The following is a 13,263-nucleotide window of genomic DNA, read 5'->3' as shown; positions in this document are numbered from 1 at the left end:
GAATGTCACTTATCTGTATCCATAGATAATTTCTTCTTTTATGGCGCTTCAAAACGTTTCTTTTCTCCGCTCACATGTTTACAAAAGCACATTACATAGTCATGAGTGAAGCTGCAAGACTGTTAGCTCAGTAAATCAATAGTACTTAGCCCTCTGGACAAAGTAATGGCCTTTAAAACGCCATCCATTTGTTGTCCTCACTAGAGTTGCGGGGGAGCTCGAGTATATCCCAGCTGGACAAGGGGGAGTTGACACCCGGGACTGGTCGCCAGTCATTCGCAGATGAACAACCATTCACAATCACATTCACCTGTATGGAAGGTTAGAGTCAGTCCTCCATTAACATAAGAAACATGATTTTGCAAAGTTAGAGGGGAAAAAGAAAGCCCACGCAAGCACAGAGAAAACATGCACACTCCACACAGGAAGGCCAGAGACCAGATTCAAACCTTCACCCTCAGAACTGTTAGGTCTAGAGGTTCACCCATGTATTCATCAGCCCGCAAGACATTTCCCATGTGTTAGGGAAATCTTATAGTTGTCGTTAATGGTGGAAATTTGGAGGAAATTATTTATCACTGTCTATTTTTTTTTTATTATAGAAATCTCTCAAAGACTTGTTAAATCACTATACACAGTCGTCAAATTTAAGTCCTTGCATATTGAAAGTGTGCACGAGACCTGTCTCCTTGACAATGCATTTGCTTTTGTCACAATCAAATTATCCCGAAAGGGGCTCTGCCGTTTTCTCCCAATTTTCGCCTTTCTGCTGTTGTTTTATTTTTGTTTTCTGTCCATAAGACATCACTGTCAACACATTACGTCACTTAGGACGTTGAGGTGGCCGAGTGGTCTAAGGCGCTGCGTTCAGGACCCAGTCTCCCCAGGAGGCCTGTGTTCGAATCTCGAATTTCCCCATTGTGGGACTAATAAAGGCAATATTAAATCCATAGAAAAGCGACAGAGCTACCGCAAAGGTATTTCTGTTCCACTTCTGTATTCAAGAGGAAGTAAATAAGGATTGTTAAGGAGTGCATAATCCCATCACCATGAATGTATAATTGTTTAAATAACTGTTCAAGCAATACTATTTAGAAAGTGCATTCTTGTTTCACTTCACCTGGCGTTGCCACGGGTTATGAAATACAATCTTCAACAAGACAGATGACTTTAGTTTCTGGACCTCTTCTCGGCGTCATAAATGTTAGTCATGATAAAGCGTTAACTAGTATCGTACAACACTTGTGACTGTGGCCGAGTGCTTTTAACTCCCTAACTGCTAATCTAAAAATAACAGCTGGGATGGGATACATAACCAGCAGGCAGGAAAAACAAGGGAGCAGAGGAAAATCTGCTGTTTGTGTATTCTATTACACCATGAGATAATGTTAGTCACGTTGGTGTTTTCTCTCCTGCTCCCCCGTGCATATTTTGTCATTGCTATGTGCAAAGTACAGGAGCTGTAAATATAGTAACCGTGATTCATCTTGAGCAATTGGCCTGACAGTATTAATATTCTGAAAGGCAGAAATTGGAAAGTTTGTTTGTTGTTATATACCTCAGAACTATGAAGATATTGAAGGGTAAATTAATTCTATATATTCCACACATTGGATTGTGTTTCTGTTTTTTATTTTGAATCCCCACACAAAAGTATGAGGTCTCTCACGTGCAAGTCATGAACATTCCACTGACACTTGACGTGTGTTATTGTAGTTGAGGTCATTAAGTGTACCCTGAACTGTTGCAAGCCAATCGCAGGGCACACAAAGACAAACAACCATTCACACGCACAAACATACCGAGGGGGGGGATTTAGAACATTCAATTAACCTACCACACATGTTTTTAGAATGTGGGCAGAAACCAGAATACCCGGAGAAAACCCGCCCAGGCTCAGGGAGAAAATGCAAACTCCACACAGGAGCATAATTGAACCCTGCACATCTGCGCTGTGAGGCGATCGTGCTAACTAGTCATTTACCGTGCCGCCCAACATATAACTAATTTATAAAAAAAATAAATATAACTATGTTTGGTCATATTTTATATTTCAGATCATTCTATATCTTTCAATATCATTCCACATTATTCAGTAGAATTCCACATTTCTATACCTGTTTTATTCAGCATTGACACAATTGCCTTGTATAGTTTCAAGTAATAATGTAGCCCATTTGTTTCGATTGAAATGTAATGTGTAATAATAATGTAGTAACGTAAACGTTGAGTTTTAGTTTGTTCAAAAATGTTGATCTTGTTCCACCCGCGACTTTTAGTGTGCTTTGAGTTTTTGGCACCTGTGAAACTGAGTTTGATCCCCCTGGTCTGTAGACGAAACAAATCACTGCTGAATTCCACTCTATCACACACTATTGGCAACAAAACCTTGGTTGACTGACAACAAATACGTCCAATATGTCCCTGAATGCAGATGGCTCACAAAAAACATCCATGCTCTAATGTGTAGCTTGAGCAAGAGTTGAAAAGACGTCTTACAGAATAGATTACAGCGGTTTCTAGATTCTGTGTAGTGGAATAGAATATGTGCCTCTGTTATGGAAATGGAACAATGGTTAAATGTTGTGCAAGTATAAATTAAATGGTGAGGTTTAATTTTGAACCAATCACTCCCTCACCATGTGCAAATTTATTCTCTGCATCTGTTAATGAAGAGCTATTATTCTCTTCCACATGCCATCTGGCTTATATACAGCACAGTCTAGACCAGGGCAAAGTGTCCCCATGGGCCACATCTGGCCCACCCACAATCTCATAGCGAACTCAGACTAAAAGGTACAATATACACTGCTTTTATTTTGAAAGTGGTGCTTTTATTTCGATGTGCACGTGGTGGATGATATAAGCAAGCAAGATCAAAAACATTTTTGCTGTGTTATTTTGTTCACTTAGCAACATTTTGCTACTGAGGCTTCAAGTGAAAAAAATGCCAACTAGTCCTAATCTAACCAACATTCTTTGGGGGATTTGTCCTGATAATACAGATATTAGCAGTTTCAGAGACTAAAATATTGGATGTATTACAATTAATCATTGTATCATATTTCATTGTCAAAATGTAATATTTCACGATAATTCTCATACTTAACACTTGTCTATCCATCCATCCGAGGGACTCACCACTTGGTGTGGCCAAGCGGGTTTGCTGCAGTGTGAGGTAGGTGGTGGTTGAAGGTGGCAACTCTTGCAATACGACACCCGATTACAGAAGCTGGCTCTAGGGAGATGTGGAATGGAACCTCTGTGGTAGAGAAGGAACCCAAGCTGGTGCGCGAGGTCAAACGATACTGTTGGGCTTGCCTCAACACAAGTTCACCTCTTGGCTTCCGGAACTTGTTCCCCTGAGAGGAGTCGGACTCTCTTTCACTGTGGCGTTGCCCTTGGTGGAAGACGGCAAGGCGGCGTTTGCATGCTTGCTCGCCCTGAGCTCGGTCTCTGTATGTTAGGGTGAAAGAGAGGGCATTCTCTCTCTAGCTTTGCCTGGGGAGTGTTTATACCACTGCACCAAACAGCAACTCTTGAATACTAGGCCTGAACGATTAATTTGAATCGCAATATGTCAAAAAGCGATTTGCAGATTACAAAGACTGCATTTTGAATGGTAGAGACACGAGCGCTTTAATTGAAGCCTGCCACGCTAGGTGTGCATAATTTTCGGTGAGTTTTCCATCTCATGAGACTTCAAGCCAAGTATCTTACATGTTTGACGTTTTTCATCTTGCAAGGCTTTTAAAACAAAAACAATTTACCATCACGAATCAAATATTTATAACAGTGTTGAGCATGTACGCAAAATCACCATCAGATTCATGACACGTGCGAACCATCCCAATTTCTTCGCAGCACCGCGCGTACGTGGAGGAATCAGAAATTAATTTTTTTTTAAAGACACGGCTTTCTTTCTGTGCTGTAATTTGCATAACCTACGCCCACATTTGCCCTAAAAAGGGCGTCCGTTTGGCTCATCTCAATTAATGTGCAGTTTGAATTTGCAAGCGCGAGAGAGCGAGGCACGGTTATCACATCTGCCTCACAGTTTAGCTGTACAGGGTGCGACAGCCTTCCTATGTGGAGTTTGCATGTTCTATCCGTGTATGCATGGGTTTTCTCGGGATACTCCAATTTCCTCCCACATTCCATTCCAACCACACCGCATTAAGTCTGATTGGCCATTTTCCGTGCAACCATTGTTGAGGCATCCAATCGGAACTTTGGCTGTTAGGTGTTGTTTTTTTTTCTGTTATGTCAGCAATCCCCAGTCCCCTTGGTGGACACAGTTAAAACTTCATCAGCTTTATGGCATCCCTATTGTACATCAAAGGCATTTAAAGGTGATATTTTTTCCAGCTTGTTTTATCTCCGTTCTTCTCTCTTTTATAAAATGCTTCAGTATTCCGTCCACTCTCTGGCCTTCAACGCTGTTGCTCCACCTACTCCCTTCTTGTTCTTTTTTTTAACTTTTACACTTGCATGTTTACGTTCACACTGCCGATACATTTCTCCACCCAATCACATCGCCATGTGTGGGTGTAATTTCCAATCACTCTACCTTTATTTTCCAAGTTGCTTACAACTACTCACTATTCAGAGTCATTTGTCTCTCCCTATCACATTTGCTAGTGTCGCTCCCAAATCCCTAAACAACACAAGCAAAACAACGGCTTATATATCATCGCCCTCCCACGTGTGCCACGATTCCACATAACAGCCCCCATTATCAGTTAGACACAGTACTAAGCCCTCCAGTCTCTTTCTACCCCCAAGTCATTCTCTTCATATTTATCTTGACTAATCTCACTTCCCAACGTCTTCCTCTCCTGTAAGTCCTCTCGGCGTCACATTCAGAGCGTCACTCTGATGGAGATCAGCCTGGTCTCTGCCGTGAGAGGCAGTAACGGGAAGGCAAGGTGAACTGCTTTCAACAGCTGTCATTGCTCTGCATGGTGATCGAGGAGGAGAAAAAAGAGAGAGTGGCAGAGGAGGACACTGTGAGAGAGCATGTAAGAGCACAAGTGTAGAAGCAGAGCGAGAAGCAAAGAGAGCGAGCGAGCGGGAGAGAGAGAGAGAGAGAGAGAAAGAGACTGGGAGAGAACAAGCTGTCCGGCGCTCACAGCTCACATAGCTGGCTGGCTGGCTCCCTCACTGTTGACGAATGAGCTGTCTACCCACGGGGCTGGGAAACGGCAGCTTGTGACAAGCTGGGGAGAGAGGAACATGAATGTAATGCGTACCTTGCCTCGCCTGCTTACAGATACCGGCCAGAAGAAGACCCCAGAGAAGAAGGATGGGAGGCGCATGTCATTCCAGAGACCCAAAGGGACCATCGAATATTCTGTGAGTTGCACACAAAACAAACAAGCTCTTTATTTGTGTAATGTAGTCTGGTGGGTCTGACCATCTCCTGCTTTGCATGGTGCTGCAGCTGCTCTGCGTGTGCATCAGCCGGTGGTGATTTCTGACTAGCTTTGCAGGGGATGTTTATGTGCTCCGTGTCTAACCATGCTTGGTAGCTCATTAGTGAGGACAAGACGTAATTTCATTTTTTGCATGTGCAACACGTGTACACCGACCTCCAACTATTCACATGTTTTTATGCCGACATTCGGGCAAAAAACAAAAACAGACTGAACTGTGCGGAAACTGTGTAAAATGACTTGCTGTGCGTCATCATATCTAAAAATCAAGACAAGATGATTTGTAGTTTTGTGTGTTTCTCTCCATGGATTAGAGACAGACAGGCAAAATGGTATTTGTTTTTCCATTCTCAGTGTGCCACATATCGGCAGCATTCCACCACAGAGCAAGCTGTGCTTGTGAATAACCTCCCAACTGCATTGTGATTTGTATCGATTTAGCTGACGTTCAGCAGATGGGTCGAGAAGTGTTTGTAAGAATCTCTTGCTCTTGTGGCACAAACTAAACATAGAGCTAGACTCTGCTTTGCATGGTGTTCTTGAAATGACCCTCAAATGCAGCTGCAGTCAGACAGATTTTCCTCACCCCTCTCCGTGGCAACAGTGAGGAGTGGGATCACTGTGGCTCCGCTCATTCTGTGTCTGTCTGCTGAAGAGAGCAAAAGCATGGTACACTCCAGTTTATTTCCTCTCACTCCTCAATCCTTATGTCCTCTGGCTGTTTGAACAGGCTTCTTAAAATACTGGGGATCTTCTTCTTTTGTCTATCTCCAACACTGCCTTTCTTACATGTCAGTCATTCTAGACCTGCTGATTGACAAGGCCCTTGTTTACATTGCAAAGAATTTCACAGCAGTTAGTGGCGCAAAGCACTGTGTCATGACCTTGATATGAGCGGCAACACAAAAATATATATACTGGTATATTCATGGTAAAACAAAAAAAAAAGTCATGTGATGTTCAATTTTGAATGAGAAAATGATTTATACATCAATCCCACCAGATGCCACCCTACTCTTGTCAGCAATCACTCTTTTCGATTGTACACGCCCCCCCTTATTGCAACCCTTACTGGATGCTGATAGTGTGATGGATGGATTAAGTACTGCCAATGATTGTTTCCTGTAGCCAGACATGCTGCAACGGCACCTTGCCACGATGAGGCCAGAAGAAGTGTCAAAAAGACACATAAACAAGGCGCCTCGCTTGCATTGTGATGGACACTTGTGACAGTGTTCGAGCAACAGCTTTATCTTAAACTCATCTCCTGTGCCCAGGGGCCAGCTGGCTGTGTTTCCCTATTTTTACTCTCCTGTAGATAACTTAATAATCTATCTCACAGCTTGTACAGGAAAATGGTGGTTTTCCTCTTATCGATGCCATCTGCCGCCCCCTCCCTCACCCTCTACCTCATACATGGACTTCTTTCTATATGCTTTTTTTTTTCTTATTGAGAAATAACCAGAAGAATGATGGCCCATCTGCCTAGACACTGATAACAGCAGTCCATTCAGTTGTGTCCACCTATTGGCTGACCTGCATCCAATTAAAAAGTGTTTTAAGTCTGCGGGAACAATAGAGACGGATGAACAGACTCAAAGATGCAGACATAAGAAAAGCAAAGAGCAGCCAAGAGGTGAGCCACTCAGTGGAGGTTCTCACTCTCACCATCATCTGTCAGTTGAAGTCCTCTCAAAGTCAAACGAAATGAAGCTCCGAATGGATAAGTACAGTATTTCATCTCAACATGTTCCTAATTTATGTGCTACGGGTTATCTGCCTAGATTATTATTATTATTTGTCACAACAACTATTTATGTTGCGGCTGACGTTTTTGTTAACCACATTGTGCAACTGGAAGATGGTGGCACCAACAGAAGTTTAACTGATGTCACTGGTTATGATCATTTTTGTTCTTCATGCTTTCACATGTCACAATGTTCTACTTATGAATGGCGTAGGTCTCTTTATGTAAGTTTTTTTTTTGTGAGACTTGACAATGGAAATCCATTGTATTATTGGCGTAGCTGCCACTGTTGTTATTGACTGGTTTGTTAATCTAATTGGTATACGCGTGTGTGCTATAAACTATTTCTATATATATAGCAGTTCATTTCTTTGAATAGAAGGCCCACAAACTTATCTTACTTTTCTACGCTTCAGCATTTGTTTTGGTAGATACTCCCAACGATGTATTATTACAGTACCCATTCTGGTCAACTCATTTCTTTTTAATCATATAGCCAAGGCCTGGGCGATATTGTTGAAAAGTGGATCACAATATAAATATTTAATATGACACACTAATATATATTTTTTACTTTTCAAAGTAAGGGCCAAGAGACAACTACAAAAATCTCAAATTAGCTAATATATGTAAAGATTAAATAAATGTCTTCTTAAACACAATGTACTTAGTAGGGCTGGGGGCGAATCACAATATAAACCCTTAACTCTGTAGTAGTGATCTATCAAAAACAGACAGGATAGGGACTCTCGAGGACCGGACTTGGACACCCCCTGGTTTAGTGCTTTTTTTTTTATATGTTTGGGAAAAGTTCATCATGCCTGTCACCACAAGACCTGCTTCCGCATTCATTCAACGAGGCTGCTTCTAATAATAATAATGCATCAGTTTATAGCGCTTTTCTGGACACTCAAACATGCTTTACAATGGATAGATTTACACACTCACACATGCAGAAAACTACATATACAGCCACAGCTTCTTAGGGGGAGGCTGACTGTGCGCCCAAGGCCCTTTCAACCACCACCAAACATTCAGACCCAGCCATACACCAGTGCAAGCAGCAAGGTGGGTGAATTGTCTTGCCCAAGGTCACAATGACACATGATTGGGACAGAGTGGGATTTGACAACACGATCTACCTCCTGAGCCACGGCTGCTCCAATCCTTCTGGCATCTGTGATTGGGTGAATGCATCCCAAGTAGGTGCCTTGTCGTGACAAGTTTGACAACGGCTATTTGCCGTGCATACACTGACATTAAAAATTAAAGAGACACAGGGCACCATGGCTCATTGGTAGAGTGGTCATTTCCCAACTGAGTGGTTGCCGGATCAATCCTCGGCCCGTGTGACCGTGTCGAAGCATCCTAGAGCAAGATACTGAACCCCCAGTTGCTCCTGATTGTATGTCATCAGCGGGTAGATTTGACAGCAGTGTGAAGTGTTTTGAGGGCCATAATAGGTGGAAAGGTGCTAAACAAGTGAAAGGCAATTTACTATTTAATAGATAACATATACATTGTCAATTTTGGGGGGGGGCGAAAATGAAATGATCTTCAGACTTCACAAACGCAACAGCGATTTGGGATTGGATGACCAAGGAAGCGGAAGTGTGACTTCTGCCTTCACATGCAATAGCTTACTCTGTCTTAAGCCGTGGAGGGCTCACACTAGTTTTCAAATCACACCAATGCATTGTGTATGTTGTCAACGATGCTTATACAGCGCAAGAATTAGAATAGTTCCCTCCGCTCAACCATGCCTCGAACTTTTATACAGAAAAATATTATGCATATAAAGGTACTTTATCTATGAAAATTTGGGGACTTAACTCAAATCGTATGTTAAAAGGGGCGTTCATAACTAGAGGTTCCACTGTATGGGGATTCAAAGTATTGCGCTTGACGGTGACACGACAATTGTTACTCAAGCAAGATGACATTTGAAATTAAATCAGTCGCTTGTGCTGGCATTGATTGCTCTTTCTTTTGTGTGTCTTGGCGTGTCTGTCTCTGTGCGAGTAATTTGTTCTGAGGACTATCAAAGGACAGACAGGCCTTTTAATCTGACACAAGGAGAAATCCATGAAGGAATCCCCTTGAAAAGGACACAATGTTGTGACTTGTGGCGCTCTAAAATTAGATCTGCACTTGGAACAGCAAAGCACAGTACTGAACATCATGCCATTCAGTTAGTAATGATGAAGTCACCATGGCAACTGTCATGTCAACGTTTGGATTCATCCATCATAAAATTAAGAGCAACGGCTTCTCATACATGCCATTATGGGTGATTAAATTGTACATTCAACTTTATTTCCAGCTTGATTCACTGATTGTTGCTTATGGTTTTGCCCTTGCTGCCCTTGCACTCATACTTGAACATAATGTTCCTACCAAGATGCCAACAGAGACTTGACCAGGGCCATTTATCCTTGGCTTACTAGCCAAATGCCATTTTTGAATCCATCTGCTGAACCTTTCAGCAATATGACCATTAGTTAGGTGCTAGTCATTTTGAAGATGGCTGCCACAACCTTTCTCTGGAAGTATTGATGACACCCTAACAAGACACTAAATTATTCATTTCAATGGATAACAATGCTAATGATTGATCAAGAGTAGGGCTGGTAAAAAAAAATGGCTCACTCAGCTTGCAAAATGTTCTGCCTTGAAACTATAATTAATCATTTTGAAACCAAATTTGCGACAGCCAGGACCAATGTTTGGCCACTTCCGTATTTACCGCACAGTTGGCCAGCATCAATTGTCCGACTTACCTTAGCATGTGAATGTGTGATGAGTCAGTCGCCGGTTGTCTTATACTCGAAGTAAAAATTCAACTTTGATGTTTTTTCAGTAAACTCGCACTGAACAAGCGTAAACCTCATCACAGTACGTCCCATCACTACTTTACGGGAACAAAGCGTCTTCCTCTAAATTTGGGTGATGGGTTAAACTTGTCTTTGTGCATACTATTGAAGCCTCCCAAGCTAACTTATCTTAGCATATCGCACGCTATCAACTCAAGCACAAGAACATGAAAATAATTATTTGCATTGAAATGAATCTAGTGTTAATATCCATCAATTTTGGCAAATTTACATGTTATTTGTAGATGCATGCTATTAGTTGTCAGACATTTTACACCCATTTTACACTCGATTATAAAACTAGAGGCTCCTTGCATCATTAGATGCTTTAATTATGATGATGGTTTTCTCTTTTCCACTTATGCCCTTCTCTCATTCCCTTGTCAGTACGTCAATAACTGATCTTTATCCATGGGTCACATTTGCATGTCCAATGTCATCTCACACTTAGTTGGGTGAAAGATGACACAGTTACACAGTGCAATCAATTGCCCAACCTTTAAATTTTGTTGGAGTCCCATTACTGTCATATTAGCTGGGATTTGAAACATCACGCCACTTTGGCTACCAAGATGCCTTCCTTGCCTTTATTTGTATAGGCAATGGTAAATTGAAATTTGACTATTTCCCTCATTATTGAGCTTGCAAGTTAAACTAAATAGCCCAAAATGTAAGGGATGAATACGGTAAAGCTGAGTGTCCTGCGCTGTGCATGAATAAAGCTGTGAAGTTAACTAAATATTTCAAGGATAAAAGTGTAGCAAATAGTATCAAGGCAGAACCAAGTCAATGCTATGTCCAAGAAGGTCACTGCAGGTGCCATATTCATCAACTTTTTGGGGTGGTATACTCTAAAAAGCAGCTAAGCACCATCATCATGTTGATGTTCAATTGAGTAAAGTAAGTGTTATAAAGGTAATTTAGTGACATAATGGCTGAAGGGAATTTAATATAAAAAATATTTGTTTATGACTTTCCAATAAGACGGTCTAGCGCCACTCTGGCTTTTCATTAATTTCTAATCAAAATAAAACTAAAATCGAAAAATATAACATTTAGTGTGAGCTTGATTGCCTTTTAGGAATTTGTAATAATTCCACCACATTCTTAACTTTGCCAAGATAAGTGAAAGTACAGAGTCTTAAGTTGTATTTGGAAAGATGGACGGATTTGAAAATGAGAACTACCGTACTATATGTTCAAGCAAAGTGAATACAAGTTTGAACCATTTTGCTTCGCAGGAAAACGACAGCACTTCGTCATAGTTAACATTTAGAAGCACAGCTAAACTAAATATATGACTGAATCCAGCTCGGGCGGGACTGGTTAGCACGATGGCCTCCCAGTGCAGAGGCGCAGAGTTTGATTCCGTCTCCGGCCTTTCTGTGTGGAGTTTGCATGTTCTCCCTCTGACTGTTTGAGTTTTCTCCGTGCCCTCTGGTTTCCTCCCGCATTCCAAAAGCATGCATGGCAGGTTGATTGGACACTCTGAATTTCCTCTAGGTGTGATTGTGAGCGTGGATGGTTTTTAGTCAATGTGCATACTGCGATTGGCTGGCAACCCGTTCAGGGTGTACCCCGCCTAGACAGCTGGGATAGGCTCCAGCATACCTGCAACCCTCGTGAGGAGAAGTGGTTCAGATAATGGATGGATGGATGCAGCTCCATAGCTGGGGGCTTATGCTTTTTTTCTGCTCATCTACAATCACTATTGACAGAATGCAACCACAAAGGGGAATGTTTGCTTGTCACAAAATAATTAATTCAGCTTGACTCCAATTTGAAGGTAAGTCGATTAATTGTGTGAAAAATTAATGTGTGTAAAAAAAAAATGAGACCAATTACCCAGAGCACTCATCAAAATAATAAAAAAAGAATGGCTTTCTTAGAAGAAAATTAACACCCATCAAACATCTGCAGCGCTGAAAAGGGCTGCGCATAAGAGATACCAAAGCCATTTAACAGAATTGGGGCCAAAAGTAGCCAAATATTGACACACCAAGATGTGCCACAAAGATAGACTCATAACTAAAAAGACTTGCCAAAATCAAAGAAGCTGCAGCAACAACAACGCCTTTAAAGCAACTCAAATTTGGAATGTAAACAAAATACTGGTGTACTGAGCAATAGACATTGAACAGATCGGCCCAGAGCATCACGTTGGCAGTTGATGAAAGCTTTTAAGAAACACTCAAACAGGGCAACGGGTGAAGGTATCACAATCCGCTATTCCACTGTTACAGATTTTGAAAAGAAATATATATGCGATTTCAAGTGAGCTGCAATCTTTCTCGATACACGAGAGAATCTCGCAGTGAAGCTATTCAGACACTATGCTGTCGGGGTTCACTGTCAATTTTGGCACTCAAAATGAGTACCTGGTGGCAGTCGTCATTCTCTTTACATTCCTGGCAGGCATAGATAGCGAATGGTGTATTAACAAAAGCAATAAAATACGACCAAAAAAGTACCGTAGACAGTTAGCCAAACAATGTTAGCATTAGCGCCACTTGGCTATTATTTTTGCTACTGTATATTGCTGCACCACACTAAAAATATGAGAGTTGCGGGGGGCACTGACTCAGAATCTGCCCTCCTTTTTACTCTAGCACATCAGGTTTTCCCAATAATAATAATAATAAAAATGTATAATTTAGTAATTGATCTGAATTATGGGTTCGGTTCCGCACCAGGTAGAATTTTTTTCTGAAATGTAACTATAAATGGTAATTGGAAGCTATAAATTACAACGCATGGTAAATTCGATATTGCACAAGCTGTGTTCGGGCAAACTTAAAAACAAAAAATGACAAGATCTCATAGACCTAATGTGGTCAAAAAGTACTAAAGCCTTTTTTTGTTTTTAATCGGCATGAAAAATACATTTAGGGAAGCATAGATCCATCTCTGATTAAAATTTGCCGTTGACCAGTGTTATGTCTAGCTTGTCTGTAGTGGTGCCACTTTTAGTCAGCTACCCTTTTTTTGTGAGTATGTCTGTGTTTGTGCAAGAATATTTGCTTGGAAATGAGCAGTCATGTCTACCTCACACAAGTCAGTGCCGCTCACATGGAAAATATTGCTTATGCACATGCACAAGCACAACAATGCAAAGCACACACAAGCAGACACATGAAGACGTAGTCACATGACTGTTGCACAAAAACAAATTACCATCAACCTATCCTATTTAGGCAATCGCTATGCC

At 41.4% G+C, this 13,263-nt stretch overlaps 1 protein-coding gene across 6 annotated transcripts in view; it reads left to right on the top strand.

Annotated features, from left to right (window-relative positions):
- oxr1a (oxidation resistance 1a) overlaps positions 1-13,263 on the top strand; it is a 152,478-nt gene that overhangs the window by 98,234 nt on the left and 40,981 nt on the right. For all 6 annotated transcript variants that reach the window (XM_088306088.1, XM_088306092.1, XM_088306087.1 and 3 more), the window contains one exon: positions 5,273-5,355. In XM_088306088.1, the coding sequence (XP_088162214.1) occupies positions 5,273-5,355 (83 nt within the window). The remainder of the gene's footprint in view (positions 1-5,272; positions 5,356-13,263) is intronic.

The sequence above is a fragment of the Idiotropiscis lumnitzeri genome, chromosome 10 (assembly GCF_059441095.1).
Source record: "Idiotropiscis lumnitzeri isolate Australia: NSW breed Sydney's pygmy pipehorse chromosome 10, RoL_Ilum_1.0, whole genome shotgun sequence".
In the NCBI taxonomy this organism is placed as follows: Eukaryota; Metazoa; Chordata; class Actinopteri; order Syngnathiformes; family Syngnathidae; genus Idiotropiscis; species Idiotropiscis lumnitzeri.
This window is presented reverse-complemented; position numbering and strand designations above follow the sequence as displayed.